At 43.1% G+C, this 16,267-nt stretch overlaps 1 protein-coding gene across 1 annotated transcript in view; it reads right to left on the bottom strand.

The window, feature by feature from the left end:
- The window catches only part of LOC133420866 (uncharacterized), a 36,685-nt gene extending 22,182 nt beyond the window's left edge, over positions 1 to 14,503 (bottom strand). Inside the window, exons 1-16 of the mRNA XM_061710739.1 lie at positions 14,388 to 14,503; positions 13,456 to 13,490; positions 12,717 to 12,869; positions 12,499 to 12,627; positions 12,127 to 12,165; positions 9,481 to 9,603; positions 8,378 to 8,504; positions 8,124 to 8,294; positions 8,010 to 8,044; positions 7,443 to 7,604; positions 7,234 to 7,368; positions 5,953 to 5,991; positions 5,734 to 5,874; positions 2,938 to 3,017; positions 2,823 to 2,846; positions 1,907 to 2,724 (exon numbers count right to left, since the gene is read on the bottom strand). Of these exons, the coding sequence (XP_061566723.1) occupies positions 1,907 to 2,724; positions 2,823 to 2,846; positions 2,938 to 3,017; positions 5,734 to 5,874; positions 5,953 to 5,991; positions 7,234 to 7,368; positions 7,443 to 7,604; positions 8,010 to 8,044; positions 8,124 to 8,294; positions 8,378 to 8,504; positions 9,481 to 9,603; positions 12,127 to 12,165; positions 12,499 to 12,627; positions 12,717 to 12,854 (2,161 nt within the window). The 5' untranslated portion in view covers positions 12,855 to 12,869; positions 13,456 to 13,490; positions 14,388 to 14,503. The remainder of the gene's footprint in view (positions 1 to 1,906; positions 2,725 to 2,822; positions 2,847 to 2,937; positions 3,018 to 5,733; positions 5,875 to 5,952; positions 5,992 to 7,233; positions 7,369 to 7,442; positions 7,605 to 8,009; positions 8,045 to 8,123; positions 8,295 to 8,377; positions 8,505 to 9,480; positions 9,604 to 12,126; positions 12,166 to 12,498; positions 12,628 to 12,716; positions 12,870 to 13,455; positions 13,491 to 14,387) is intronic.
- Positions 14,504 to 16,267: the final 1,764 nt, after the last annotated feature.

Here is a 16,267-nt window from a genome sequence, read left to right on the forward strand (position 1 = left end):
ATGGGTGATATTTTACCGTTCACGATATACCATCAAAAAAATTCCCCAAGAATTTGTCATCACGCGGTAAAAAATGATAAATTCTCGTTGATGTGTTTTTGTGTAAAGCCTGATTTATGGTTCTGCGTCGATTTAACGCAGAACCATAAATCAGCCTTAACAAACATGGCGGAAGGCGGATCTGAGAGCGAGGAGCTCGTTGTTAAACGAGGCTCCAGCTCCGTTATCTGGAACTGGTTTGGATTTAAAAAGAGTTTTTTGCACTATTTTGTTACCCAAACAGAAGGAAATGGTTGTTACATTTTGATATAACGTTTGACTATTACGAATAAAAATTGCAATGGTATCTAATTTGTGGCATGTTCCAACCACAGGTTAATTTGCACATTTTATTTATATTAGAAGAGGTCATCACTGATTGGATTTTATTTTCAGCGAACTTTATATATATTTGTCCTGTTTCCTTATTTATCAGGTTGTATTTTTTTTCTACTATGTAATTTTATAAGCTAGGAAAACTTGAAGGACAATGGTACTTTTGCTGTTTGCACTGTTATCCCACTGTTTAAGCCATACAGTTTGAATAAATGTTGAATCTGTTCTTACATTTCAAACTTGTTTCATTTGAGTCATTACAGTTTTGCACTACAGTTGTACTAATTTAATTGGTTTTTATTAATTCAATTTAATTGGTGTAGTTTAGTAGCATTTAGTATTCTTTTAGAGCAGTGGGGGCTCCAAAGACTGAATGTGGTGATAGATTTATAGTTACAAAGGTGGAGTTGAATTGGTATTTTCTTTATCGTCATTTTTATCGTTATCGGAATAAATGCCAGAAATTATTGTGATACATTTTTTAATCCATACCGCCCATCCCTAGTAGTGACTTGAATTGATTTGACCCAAACAAAACCTACAAGTCACTGAGGCGCTGATTAACCAAACAGATGACGCGTCTCCTTGTGCAGCATGTCAGTTGCTTGAATGAGTGTCCATAAACATCCTTTGTTATGCTCAAAAAAGGGATATTTATTAGTACACACAAGCTCCTTTGTCACCAACAAACTACATGCACTTATATTGTATAACTTGCATGGATTAAAAAACAAGACCAACAAAAACTGCAATCATGCGAAGCCAAAGTGAAATGGTCAAAAACCTGTGTGCAACCGGCAACCTGTGTGATCAGCCTCACCTTATAAAACCTATTCCCTGGCTCCATACACCACCTACAGTGCACAAATGGCACTACAATTCACATACCCCTGTTATTAATGGGAAGCACATCACAATACAAATTGGCTCTAACACAGTATATAATATCACTTTTTCCTACAATTTCCGGGAGCTGACACATTCACTTTTTTAAATTCAAAGTACTAAAAGAGCTACCGTATTTTCCGCACTATAAAGCGCACCTTCAATGAATGACGTATTTTTTAAACTTTTTCCATATATAAGGCGCACTAAGTATATGGTAAAATACCGTACTATAGTGGCTGGGGTTGAGTTACGTATCTACCTGATGGAGCTGCGCTACAGGAAATGCTACAAAATCCTACAGCAAAAGCAAAAAACCAAGAAGAAAAGTACCGTATGTCAAACTTTATTAACAAAATAAAAACCAGCTTTGCTCCGTCTCGTCAAATTCGCCATTATGCAAGTCAGTGTCGCTGCTGTTGTCTTGAACGTCTGTGACGATTCCTGACGTTTTTAGCGACATTATTTTGGCGACACCAACTACATTACCCACAATCCCCCTGACTACAGTAACAGAAATTACCGTAATGATCATATTTAAGGCGCACTGCATTATAAGGCGCACTGCCGGTTTTTGAGAAAATTAAAGGCTTTTAGGTGCTCCTTATAGTGCGGAAAATACGGTAATTAGGGTCCTAAAACATACCTTTTTGCTTCGTTTCTGTCTCCACCTTGAATTTCTGTGCTGCAGCAGAGCTCCCTCCAGGCTGATGTTGCAGATGTGGAGCCTTCGTCTTGGTCTCTGATTCCTGTGCAGGAGATTCTGGTTTCATGATTTTCTGGATCTGTGATGAAGTGTTCCCCGAGGTGTGAGGAGCTGTGACAGCAGTCGGTGGTCTCTGAGGTGGAGAAAGTGCAGAGCTGTCAGCTTCCATCGGCTCCGTCATTTCCGTTTCCTCAAGCTCCAGAGCTTCCTTGACCTCCTTCTCTTCAGCATCAGCTTGGGAGCATCCTGCTTGTTGCTCCACATCTGGATCTGACAGGTCTCTCTTCGTCTCCACGGCCTCAGAAGTGTCATCAGGCACCACTACAGATTCCTGAACTTCTGCTTCCAGTTTCTGAGAGTCTCCAGCAGCGTTTGTGAGGTTTTCTGAAGCTGCAGAGACCGAAGAAGCCGCATTTCTCTTCTCTGCTTCAGGTTCCTCCAGATGTTCCTCTGTTCTCGTGTCTTTGGGATCCGGGGTGGTGTCGGCGTTGGTTTCCGTGGCACTTCCAGGGGTTGGCCTCGGGCCGGCGGCGGGTTCAGAACTGGTGGACCCGTGTGAGGCAGGTGTGTCGGCAGAACCGGGGCTGGTGGTCTGGAGAGCGGGTTCTGGTGCCGGAGGAGGCTCCGCTGGAGCCGGAGGACGAGGCTTCGCTGGAGCCGTCACGGCTGAGGCTTCGGGTGTGAAGGCACCGCCGTCCCGGTCCAGGTTCGTCACGACCTTATTCAGGTCCTGCAGACGCTGTTTACGGCTCTTCAGACTGAAATTAATGGAGGAAACGTCGGTGAAACCTGTAAATATCTCTAATTTATGCTTCTGACTCTCTTTTTTTAATGATGTTAGAAGCGAAATACTCACGACTCAACGTGTCGAACCTTTGTCCTGAGCAACAAAACAATGATGATTAGATGTATAATAAATATAAGGCATAAAAATATTGTTTTGGTCATTTAAAAACCAATAAGATGCGTACTGGTCGCTGGGTGTCATCAGCTGTGAGAGGTTGTTCACCACCTCGGCTACGCCGCTGGAATCAGCCATCTCAATGCAAATCTGAGGGAAGACCGGAGGAGGAAGAAATGATGACGTTGGCAACTAAACCGTACTCTTTCAAAAGAATTCAGGTGAATTTGTCTTGTTGGTTCTGAATTAACGTGGTGGAGGCCGTTTTATCCCTTCAAAAACATGTCATGCACAAAGTCCAAGCACTTCACAAAGACATGAAAGAAACATGAGAAAAAGACCATAAGAATGCAAATAAACTACGTAATAAAATCACAGATGTACATGAGGACGGGAAAGGAATAAAACAGAGCGTAGAAAAGAAAAGTAAAACCAGTGCAGTAAAATCAGACTACACAAAGTTGTAGCAACAGTTTAACTTGTTAAGAGTGTTAAGTGTTAAGAGTCACACATTTTATATCAGTTTAATCCAACTTTGTGCAGCTTCAGAGACCTCTAGTGGCAAATCTGAAGACTGCATTCAACTGAGTACCGCTTGTTTAAACCCCCCCCTCCAAGCTTAAGAGATACCACAGTTGTTTAAAACAAATACATAAATAATGAGTTTAGTTTCATATTTTAATAACAAAGTGCAATATCCAAGTGTGATTGAAATAAAATAATAGTTCTCTAAAATAAAGGCTTGGCAGATATTTTAATTCTTTAAAGGAGCCGTCTGTAAGAAATGTCCAAAACTGGTACTGCAGTAACTTTCCAAATATTGTTGAGCGGCGTGTACCCTCCCCCTCCTCCCCCCGACCAGAGGTTGCCAAGTAGGCTGCAGAATGCAGCAGGAACGTAGGCTGCCATGGCTGCGATAATTAGAGCCGAGCTGGCAACCCGGATGCCGAAACAATACTGACTTGGTGATTGGGAGATAGGTGGAGGGTGGAGCTTCAGAAACAATACTGACTTGGTGATTGGGAGATAGGTGGAGGGTGGAGCTTCAGAAACAATACTGACTTGGTGATTGGGAGATAGGTGGAGGGTGGAGCTTCAGAAACAATACTGACTTGGTGATTGGGAGATAGGTGGAGGGTGGAGCTTCAGAAACAATACTGACTTGGTGATTGGGAGATAGGTGGAGGGTGGAGCTTCAGGCCAAAACAAAAAATGACAACATAAACATCAGTTGAGGGCTGCAACTCCTCTTTTTAAACTGGAATATCCTGGCTTGAGTGCTGTTGTCAGTGACATAAGTATTTGAAATGAACATGATTTTTAAATGTCTGTTGACATATCGGGGTCATTTTATGATTCGTTTTATTATTGCTTTTACATACAGCTCCTTTAAATGATCTTTTGCATGGACAAGGGTCAAAGGTACATCTGATGCAGGAGCAGCAGAACAACTGAATCCTAAATATTAAACGGTTCTCATAATGTTTATGAGCTGAACTGAAAGTCCTTATAGACAGAATATGAGCATGGATTCATAAAGAATCTTAATCACGTTGTGACGATGAGTAACATGTGGGAGGAGCTCAAAAGTGGGAACATTGACCATCAGAGGGAACATCGCTGACACGGGGGGGCTTCCAGATGATTATATCTGGATCTAATGACGTGGTTATAGTAAGAAAAACAGCAGCGTTGTGTTACGTCATATCTGCAGAAAATGAAAATGAAAAAAACCCACAACAATCCACGTTTCGTTGATTTGTCAGCTGGACCCGACATTTGCTTTCCCTGACAAGGAGAGGTGTGTTTCTCTGATAATTTTAAGAGTTTAACATTATTAAATGCGGCTGGCAGTAAAACAAATAGCATTTAGAAATATAAAACCTACTTATTCAAAATAACCTGAGTCTTTCCAGTCGAAACGTTTGTTAGAAATGTCTCAAGGTGCATTTTTCTAAGCATTAAACTCTATAAACAGACATGAAAAACTGCAGTGACGGTGGTTTTACGCAGAGATTTGCAGTGATGTCATGAATATTGTTGCTTTTCCCTCGTTTCTCGCTCTGAAAAAGTTGAACTTTCCCTCTTTCTTCTTCTTTTTGGACAGTTTTACACAAAAAGGCTCCCGACATCAAGACTCTCTCAGTCCAGTTGAGCTATTTTATATCATTAATAATAATGCGGCAGTGTTTATTTTTTAGTAACCTCATGATTTAAGTACAGCAGATATTTGTCAGCATAAACCAGGATCTCAATTCCAACTGAAGGACAAGATACTTTATTTATCCCAGAAGGGGAACGAATTAATGAAGCATGTAATGATGTAAAAGGAGAGAAGGAAGAGGAAAAGGATAAAACACCGGGACCTACAGGACTGTCTCAGAAAATTAGACTATTGGGATTTTCTGTAATGCAATTACAAAAACAAAAATGTCATACATTCTAAGTTCATTACAAATCAACTGAAATATTGCAAGCCTTTTATTATTTTAATATTGCTGATCATGGCTTACAGCTTAAGAAAACTCAAATATCCCATCTCAAAAAATAAGAATATTCTGGGAATCTTAATCTTAAACTGTAAGCCATAATCAGCAATATTAAAATAATAAAAGGCTTGCAATATTTCAGTTGATTTGTAATGAAATCAGAATGTATGACATTATTGTTTTTTTAATTGCATTACAGAAAATAAAAGAACTTTATCACAATATTCTAATTTTCTGAGACAGTCCTGTAAATGTTTTGGGCTCCTGTTTTCACTTTAAAGGGCTTCCAAATATGGTGTCAGATAGGTTTTTAAAGGGTATTAGGAGGCTTTATCAGTTAAACCTCTAATGAACTTTGATCTATTTTAATGTCGTACCCTGTTGGCGAGCGGCAGGAAGCTGAGGAAAGCAGCGATGGACGCCACGGCCGTCACCACCACGATGATGAAGGACACCGACGTCTCGGTGACTTCCACGCACAGCAGCCGCTCCTCCAGAGACTCCAGCTCCGGGACACGCTGGAAAAAACACAAGAGCAGGCAGATGTGGAGCACAGGGTGGTGATGCTGGACGGGATTGACAGGTGAGGGACTCACAGCGTTGCTCCACCTCATCAGAGCCCTGTACATGGTCTCCTGCAGAACACAGACACGGACCGTTAGTTCCACTTCTAACTGTGGATTCACACCGAACGCGTCAAAGATCGCCTGTGGTCGCTCAGGATAGATCAGGAGCGAGGCCAGTAAATCTTTGCTGGGGCCTTTGAACAGCAAGTTTATGTATAAAAAGAAAGAAAACGGGACTATCAACAAGAACGACATGTCCGGACAAGTTCCACTGTAAACGTTACAGGTACTAGTACTTGAATTACTGTATTGAGTCAGCTTTAGTTTTCATTTTGAATTGAGAGTCTGTTAAAGTGCCTATTTGAGACTCAGCCTTATTTTATTTATAAATTTTATTTATTGTATTGTATTGTATTTGTATTGCATTTTTGAATAATGCACCTGGCCTAATTGGTTTGCTGATGTGCTTGAGCTTTTTCTTTTGAATTTCATTAATAAAACACACTTCACCAATAAAAATGTGGATTTCAAATCTTCTCTTCTTAGTGTATTCAATTGATTAGTCATGCACTGCAATTTTGCAATGTCCTAGAATTATAATTCTTTATTTGGGGACCTTTAGCAGATATGAGATTAAAATGCGATTAATTAATTATAAATCCTGTAATTAATTAGATACATTTTTTTAATCGCCTGACAGCACTATAGCGTGTACATCTTCGGTTTCCTCTTTCACAATGGATCACACTTTGGGAAGCCTTATTTATATTTCGGCGTTATTTCCGCGTAGATAAGAGTGAGTTTGAAGCTCCTTAACCAGGTTGGTCTGTGGATGAACGGCATGTATCAGCGAGTCGTTGGTCCCGGTGAAGTTGCAGTCTCTGACAAACCGGGTCGTACCGGATTTGGTCATAATGTTTAAACTGTGTTTTGTGATTAATAAAACACTGTTTTTAATGATTATGCGTTGGATCGATGTAGCAAAATAAAATTAGGACCATCCAGCTCTTCAACCATCAGTTACGTGTTTCACATTCAGAGGTCAGGTAGAAACATTTAGTTTAGGTAGAAAAAGGTAGTTTGTTTGTACACAAAAGTACAATCTGCATTGAGGCTTCTTGCTTTGGGAATCGCTGCTCATTTGCATAAAGTTGGGATTCTCTCAACTTCAAATTGACACTTCCCGACGCCTTCAACGCCTCTCGCAGCGAGTTCTCATAGACAATGAGTTGCAGCCGGACGGCTACCGTGACGCTTTTGGTGTGAATCTACGGTAAAGGTAATGGAGCGGCTCGCTGGAGCCCTGCGTACCTCACTGGATCCGGTGAGCACTGCGTCCAAGACACAGTGGACACTGAGCACGCAGCCCTGGACGGAAACGGGGGCGGCGCACTGATCCGCCACGAAGCTCTGGCAGGCTTTCCAGTCGTGGAAGTCAACAAACGCCTGAGGGTGAAGAGAGGAGTCATGAAGCGGCGGCCTGCTACCTGCGCTGGTGTCGGACGGCGGCGGCTCCTTACCCTCCTCTGCAGGGGCAGCACGATAATGCTGTAGTACAGCGAGTACAGAGTCTTCTGGGGGATGTAGCGCCACACCAGCCTGGCGACGTCCTCGTGGGAGTAGTTTCCCTTCGGCAAACCCGTCAACATGACAGTGGAGGTCCTGGCGGCTTTGTAGCTTGCCTGCAAAGACCGACAGTCCAACAGCAGAAAAGTGAAGGAAAAGTGGAGTCTTTCGATTTGAGCCCCCTCATGTGGTCAGAAGTGGTACTGCAACACGATTTGTGCCCCCTCATGTGGTCAGAGGTGGTACTGCAACACGATTTGTGCCCCCTCTTGTGGTCAGAAGTGGTACTGCAACACGATTTGTGCCCCCTTCTTGTGGCCACAAGTGGTATTGCAGCATGATTTATGCCCCTTCAGGTGGTGCAAAACGATCTGTGCCCCCTCGTGTGGTCAGAAGTGGTACTACAACACGATTTGTGCCCCCTCTTGTGGTCAGAATTTGTACTGCAACATGATTTGTGCCCCCCTCATGTGGTCACAAATGGTACTGCTACACGGACTGGGTCAGAAACACAGACTCACCCAAACATTCTTCCGTTCCTTGACCGTCACGAAATCTGCGGGTCGACAAACGGGCGGCGTCAGTCGCGGTCACACGGTAGAATCTGGCAGGTAAAACTTAAAATCTCGTCTTACTCGGGATGATGAACCAGGGACTGGCGGTCGGGAACACGTGAGGAACGGCCGTCATGGTGACCCAGAACGGCGGAATGCTGTCCGGCGGAACGCCAAAGTTGGTTGTCGGGACGACGGCCCCGGCGATGATGTCGCCGCTGTCCGGCATAGCCGCGGCGGCCAGCCGTGGCGCTGCGGAGACAGAAAAACAAGGCTGGTTATTCATTTTGATGCGTTTCTTTGCTGCTGACAGCGTCCAGGACCCGGGGACGTACGTAGAGCCGTGTGGTCGCCCTCCGGAACCCCCATCCTGTAGACGTTGATGTCCGGGGTGCGTTGCAGGAGACTGTACCAGACGCCGAGCCGGTCGGTGTCGCGAGGGGTCTCGAACTCAACGAACACCTGGAAGACGGGGACGCAGGTGAGACCGGCGGGAAGTCCTCTACCCCGAGGATAGGGATGCCCCGATACCGATACTGCTCTCATATACTCGTACTCGCAAAAAAACTCTGATACCACGCACCGATACCACTTCATTGTTGTTTTAGTTACTGATTAGCGACTCTAGGGGGAGATGTTGAGCTGCAGTCAGCGTGGTGATGAGAAGAGAGTGATACCCATGAGTGAGACTGGCAGCGCCGTTTTGGGCAAGATAGCGACAATTAATGCAAGCGGGACGTCAGCAGTGTGGACATATTTCAAAATAAGAGACGACGACAGAAGCAAGGCAGACTGGAAGCTACGTGCTGGTAAGGTGTCAAGAGGAGGAAAGGAGAATACGTCATTTAATACCAGCAATTTGATAAAACTTCTCAAGACGCATCATAAAGCTGAGTATACGGAGTTTGCTAATGCTACTGCAAGACCACAACAGCCAACATTAGCTCAGGTTCTGCAAAAGCGACAGACAATGGCAAGAGACGAGCCACGGGCCGTTAAAGTAACGGACGCTCTAAAGTCTTAACAGTTATCTAGCGCTGGATGAGCAGCCACTGTCAGTTGGAGAAGACAAAGGATGTCACCGTCTTCTTGACGCACTCGAGCCGCGATTTGACGTTTCATTGATATGTTATATGTTTGATATTTTCTTAAATGTGAAGACAGTGCCAGTGTGGAGACTTTTTATTTACACAGAAAGATTATTTTTGGTTTAAAATAGTTATTCTACTCATTTTATTTATTTTTATTGAATTAATCTGTTGCAAATAAAACCTGCCTTCCAATTCATTGCATTTTTCATAGTTATTTTTGTGGTAGAAGTATCGTATCGGTACTCTGTATCAACAAGTACACAAATTAAAATACTCGTACTCGGTGTGAAAAAAATAGTATCAGGGCATCCATACCCAAGGACATGCGCGTGGCGGCGTGGCGGTACCTTGTTGAGCAGAGGCAGGAAGTTCCTCACACACTGGATTCCTCTCAGAGCTCGCCGGAGACGCTCGGACTCGCTCTGTGAGATGTTCTGGATGTAAACGACTTGCTCGTTGTTGTTCACTTCCTGTTTCGAGAAAAATCCAGACACACTTTCAACCGCTCTTACTATTTAACGTAGGGACCAGGCTCTGCCTCATGCTACCAGTACTGACCCCAACCCTCGCTTGAAGCAAAAGCATGGACGAAAAAGCATCAAATACACCTTTTCAACCAAACCGGTTCCAGGGCTGGTTCTGGGCCAGTGCTGACTTTGGAACTGCGTTTTTTGTTTACAAAGAATTCGCTCCGGGGCCAGAAGAACCGATTACAAGGTAGCACCAACTCTTTGCTGGGCTAGAGGAAAGAACCGCTTACGTAAGCGGGGGGGTGGTTTAACGAGACGGAGACATTTTCAGATCAGAATGAATCTGGATGCAGCAAAGCATCATGGGTCTGAGGAGGAGACAACCTGTCTTTTACGGCCCTTTTGCACTAGTCTCGCTTCACCTCGGTTCTACCCGCCACGGCCCGGTTTTGCCCTTTTGCATTAGGGCTGAGACGGGTAGAGCCGATCCAAGCCGATACATTTTTCTGTAACCATTCTAGCGAGGTTCTATAGCGGGCTGAGCAGGGACTATTTCTAAGGTCACCACCCTCTGCGCCACCGATTGGTCGGGGGGCGGGGCCGTCAAACGCTTGAATCAGGAAGCGGGAGTCAGAGCGAGAGCGACCCGCGGCTCGCGGCGATTTTATTATACAGCACAAACGTCTGTTTGGTGATCCAACTCTGAGGTGCAGATGTTCATAAACCTGGTGACTGACGAGAGAATTAAAAAAGGGATGTAGACGGGCTGTTTTACTCTCAGCCGCTCGCGGCTCCAGCTGATTTCTCATCTGCGCCGACACAAACAAAGGTGTTGCGCAATCGAGTACGTCACAGCAGCTTCACCCCAACCTGCCCACTTCTCATCTGGGGGGGAAAAACACACGGATGGAGCCGCGTCGAGCCGCGCCGGGCTGAGGCGAGACTAGTGGAAAAGTGGCATTGGAGATGTGTCCATGGAGGAGCTACGAGGACCAAGTCCTGTTAGAGCAGATACCTGTTTGTTGTTTCAACTTTCACACAAACGCAGCAACGTAACTGACGTTTGCGCTATGACACAATGACATGATTCCCCTGAACACCCTGAGCTGTGGAAAAGCAAACCGGTTCTCAGCTGGTTCACAAGTTGAACGACTTGTGAACCAGAACCAGCCCTGGAACCGCTTTGGTGGAAAAGGGGTACCAGACGTCTAACTGACTTGACGCTACACTTGATTCTAGGGCTGGGCGATATATCGAGTATAGTTGATGTATCTCGGCTTCTACTCTGTGCGATGTACAACATGGCTATCGTGAATATTCGAGTATACGTTTGCTTTTAGCCGCAAGCATTAAATGACAGACTTTCGTCTCATCTCTCCTTCTCTGAGACATAAAACAAGCGCACCCTGTTAGATACGTCAGTCACGTGCTGTCGTGTGTGCAGCATCATAGGCCCTGCTGGTGTCAGCGCTGCTGTCCGGGACCGCCGGTCACTTCCACTCCGCTTTAACTTTCCCAAACTCTTTCCCAAACTCGGCCGTACCCTACGGCGTAGGTTCTGCGTCGATTTAACGCGGAACCATAATTCAGGCTTTTCTCTTCCAAAACTGAGAAACGTCACCTAGTGTTGCTTAAATGTGGCCACATTAAATCAATCACTATCATCGAAACAAAGTCAAACAAGACTATATGACGTCATATTTCTAAAAGTAAGTGAAAGTGATGCAAAGTAAAGGAGGAGAGGATGAAACATTGCAGTCCCTACACCTACAATTAGGTTAGGGTTGATAAAGGTGCTCTAAAGCCCCTCCTGCTCAGAGCAGCTCATCCTGGTAAAACCAGGACCAGAACATGTTCTTAGCAGATGTTCTTCACACGGGGAGTCAGAGAGATGCAACGTGCACTTTCTGTTTTGAAATGACACTTTTTGTGTTTGTGCCACTCACTGCTTAGTAACTGTTTAATAAATACAGTTTTGGTAAATTTGACTAATTCCCCGTTTTTGCATGAAAGTTTAAAATGAGCATATATTAATGCAGAATGAACAAGAATGTTTTAATGTAGACATATAGAATCATCATACTGGTGTGATTGTAGCATCAAAGTGTTAATTCAAGGCTAAGGCAAAATATTGAGATATATATCGTGTATCGTGACATGGCCTAAAAATATCGAGATATTAATAAAAGGCCATATCGCCCAGCCCTACTTGATTCCTTTATTTTTTGTTGCATGTGTTTGCGCCTTCAGAAGCAGGTCTACAGGAAGTGGCTGGTACTTATTCATGCTTTTGTTTTGAAAATCTTGGTTGGTTTTTCCAATATATCCAACCCAACTTTCGATATCTACTTTAGGAATCAAAGCCACCTAACGCAGGATACAAAAACAAATGTAAAACATGGACACATGAAAATTATATTTATGTCCATTTTCAGCATGAAAAGAACAACATGATGAGTGAGGAGTGTGTGTGTGTGTGTGTGTGTGTGTGTGTGTGTGTGTGTGTGTGTGTGTGCTACTTACAAATTTGATGAATTTCATCAGACACTTATAAACCATGAACTGAAACAAGAAAACAAAATTAATTATGTTGGCTGAACATGATTAATTACTGTTATTAGGGCTTCTTTTTATTGCTCTTATTTGTGTGTGGTTATTCCATTTTTGTAAATTTGCCTTATAGATTTGACCTTTTTTCTATTTCAGTTTCAAAATATGATTGATTACTTTCAAACCCAACTTTCATTGGCTGGTCATTGTTCTCTGCTTATTACAGGAATTTTCTCAACGGATCCAACGTCACTGATCTCAGCCGATTCTGCCACAGCAGGAACTCCTTTAACATCCTTCACCGTCCCGGTCGTCTCATGCAACCGGTCGTGTAAACGTGCTCACCGGTGAGGTCATGCACTTGATGGTCGGGATGCGCAGCCAGAGACGGGAGCCCTTGAGGAAGATGGGATTCCTCTTCGATGCCATTACCACGCGCTTCACACTGCGGAAACTGGACATGAGCACAAAAGCCTAAGGAGGAAAAGCAGAAAACAGACGTGTATTACTATTATAATCAATTATTATAACAACTTCAGCAGGCGTGTGAAGCCGACGCTCACCATGCGCTTCTGGGGAAGGATGTAGATGTTGTTGTCGTTATCCTGGAAGCCGAACTTGGAGAGGAGACAGACGACGTCGGGTTCTGTGTAGCGGCTCTCGCTGTACTTCGGCAGGTTGGTTATCAATAAAAGCTTCATGCCGAATAAAAAACGCTGGATTAAAAAGAGAGGAGAGAGAGAAAAGAAGGTTGAGTGAATTCAGGTTAAGAGAAGAACGGTTCTTGAGTTCCTGACTCTGGACCGAACTGCACATACGTCCAGCTCCTTCTTTGGCTGTTTTTAAATCTCATCTTAAAACTCATTTTTACTCACTAGCATTTAACTCACCATGATTTTTTCATTTTATTTAATTATAAATTATTAATAATTATTATAAATAAAACTTGACTTAATGGTAGGGAGTTACTGTTTAATAAAAGGCGTTGTGTCTCCACGCACACGAGATGCTGCTACGTCAGAGGATTTTTGTCCTGTCTGTTTTTAATTTTTTCTACACACAAACCTCTGAAAGTGTCTCAAAAACACAATAAAACAGGAACAAAAGAGGGAAAGGAGGTCTTAGAAACGCACCACCACGCATCTATCCCGGGTCGGGAGGCGTGTGTTATTGTTTTCGTGTGAAATATTCTGCATTTCACATGTTTGGATGTTAAAATGCAACACAGAACAAACAGAGCAAACATGTCAGGTGTGGTGATAATAAGTTCTCAGTTCATTAAAGTTATTTAAGAAAGCTTACCCTGGAAGAGTTGATGGTTTTGTTGGTCAGACAGTCTGTGGAGTCACAAGAGAGAAAAAGACGGTGAGATTCATGATGAAGACGACTGTACAAGCTGCCGGAGGGTTCAGAAGTATCTGGACCAGGGGTCGGCAAACCGCGGCTCTAGAGCCGCCCTAGTGGCTCCCTGGAGCTATTTCAAAAATGTTTGACCTTTTTTTTCCTTCTTTCTTTTTTCTTCTCTTTTTCTTTATTTTTTTCGATTTTTTTTCCTTTATTTCTTTTTTTCTTCTTTTCTTCCTTTTTAATCTCGACATTTCGACTTTTTTCTCGATATTTCGACTTTTTTCCTCAACATTTCGACTTTTTTCTCGAAATTGTACTTCAACATTAATCTTGACATTTCGACTTTTTTCTCAACATATTCGACTATTTTCCTCGACATTTCGACTTTTTTCTCGAAATTGTACTTCAACATTAATCTTGACATTTCGACTTTTTTCTCAACATATTCGACTATTTTCCTCGACATTTCGACTTTTTTCTCGAAATTGTACTTCAACATTAATCTTGACATTTCGACTTTTTTCTCAACATATTCGACTTTTTTTTTCGACATTTCGACTTTTTTCTCGAGATTGTACTTCAACATTAATCTTTACATTTCGACTTTTTTCTCGACATTTCAACTTTTTTCTCGACATTTCGACTTTTTTCTCAAAGTGCATAATGAAAAAAAAAATCTTCCCCCAGTTATAACTAATATAGAAACATGCAGCATGTGTTGCCTTCATTCTAAGGCTGATACAAGACTTTTCATTTTTTGCAGCTCCAGACATATTTGTTGTTTGTGTTTGTGTTCCAACATGGCTCTTTCAACATTTTGGGTTGCTGACCCCTGATCCAAACACTTCTGGACCTAACCGGACCTGCAGAGCGGGTGGATTTCTTACTGATGTATTCTGGAGCCAGGAGCTGCTCCAGCTTCTCCCCGACAGTCAACGACTCGCCGTCTGACGAAGGAGCTGGTTGGACTCGCTTCTCCGGGACGGGGGCGGCTGCTGTTGGTGCTGCTGATTCTGCTGCTGCTGATTCTGCTGCTGCTGATTCTGCTGCTGCTGATTCTGCTGCTGCTGATTCTGCTACTGCTTCTGCTGCTGCTGATTCTGCTGCTGCTGCTGATTCTGCTGATTTTGCTGCTGCTGATTCTGCTGCTGCTGCTGATGATTCTGCTGCTGCTGCCGATGATTCTGCTGATTTTGCTGCTGCTGATTCTGCTGCTGCTGCTGATTCTGCTGATTTTGCTGCTGCTGCTGATTCTGCTGATTTTGCTGCTGCTGATTCTGCTGATTCTGCTGCTGATTCTGCTGCTGCTGCTGCTGATTCTGCTGCTGCTGCTGATTCTGCTGATTTTGCTGCTGCTGATTCTGCTGCTGCTGATTTTGCTGCTGCTGATTCTGCTGCTGCTGATTCTGCTGCTGCTGATTCTGCTGCTGCTGATTCTGCTGATGATTCTGCTGATGATTCTGCTGCTGCTGCTGATTCTGCTGCTGATTCTGCTGCTGCTGCTGATTCTGCTGATTCTGCTGCTGCTGCTGATTCTGCTGCTGCTGATTCTGCTGATTCTGCTGATTTTGCTGCTGCCGATTTTGCTGCTGCCGATTTTGCTGCTGCCGATTCTGCTGCTGCCGATTCTGCTGCTGCTGCTGATTCTGCTGCTGCTGATTCTGCTGATTCTGCTGATTTTGCTGCTGCTGATTCTGTTGCTGCTGATTCTGCTGCTGCCGATTCTGCTGCTGCTGATTCTGCTGCTGCTGCTGATTCTGCTGCTGCTGTCGGCCCGGTTTGGGCGGATTCTGAGGCGAGATCCGTCTGGGTCTTTGCAGTAGCTGCAGGCTCTTCAAAAAGGAAAAGAAATAACATTTATTGAATATGAATAGATAGATATTAAAAATTTAAAAGGAGTTAAAACAATCTACTTTAGAGAGTTTCGAAAATCTGAGGGGGAAAATATGAATTGGGAGCACATGAACAACTAAGGAACTATTACAGAAGCGAAATCAAATCAGATTTCCCTTCACCAGGTAATGGTGACATCCAGATCTTCTCTTCTTCTTTCTTTATCCTTTATTTCATTCATTAAAAGAAAAACTAAATGGTTCAATATAATAACAAATCTTATTCCTTGAATGAAAGGGAACAGAAAGACTTAGCTTATTCTGTCCCTTTTTCCTATAAAAAAAAATCCAATTTCAATTAATGTAATAATAAAAAAACAAAACAAATTACAAATTACGCAATTTAAAATAAAACACTTTCCAATAAACGTAATTAAAAAAAACTAACAAAAAAACAAAACCGAAACTACAACAAAGTTATAAAATAACACAAAATAGCTGTCAAACACAAATAGTCGTATTCTTTTTTGATTCAAAGAAAAAAAACAAACATTGGTGCTAAAAAAAGAGAGGAAAAAAAAGAAAACCCACCTAACTTAATTATCATGATATTTCTTCATCAAACTCGCTTTTTTATTATTCTTTTAAATGTCATGTTTGATTTGCATTCTTTGGCTTAAATCATAATTAAAGCATACCAGGGAAGTAATGTAAGAATAATTTCGGCATCATATCAAGGAATATGAACGCTAATGATAAACATTTGACTAAATATATAAAGTTGAAATGGGAGAAAGAACTCAACGTAGAAATTTGGGAGGACCCTACGCCGTAGGCTCTGCATCGGTGTAACACGGAACCATAAATCAGCCTAAAGCCGCGGCTACGGTCTGCGCTGAAAGGGGCGTGTGTGTTGTTTATCCCGGGGTGCGGAA

This window comes from Cololabis saira, chromosome 20 (assembly GCF_033807715.1).
Source record: "Cololabis saira isolate AMF1-May2022 chromosome 20, fColSai1.1, whole genome shotgun sequence".
NCBI lineage: Eukaryota > Metazoa > Chordata > Actinopteri > Beloniformes > Belonidae > Cololabis > Cololabis saira.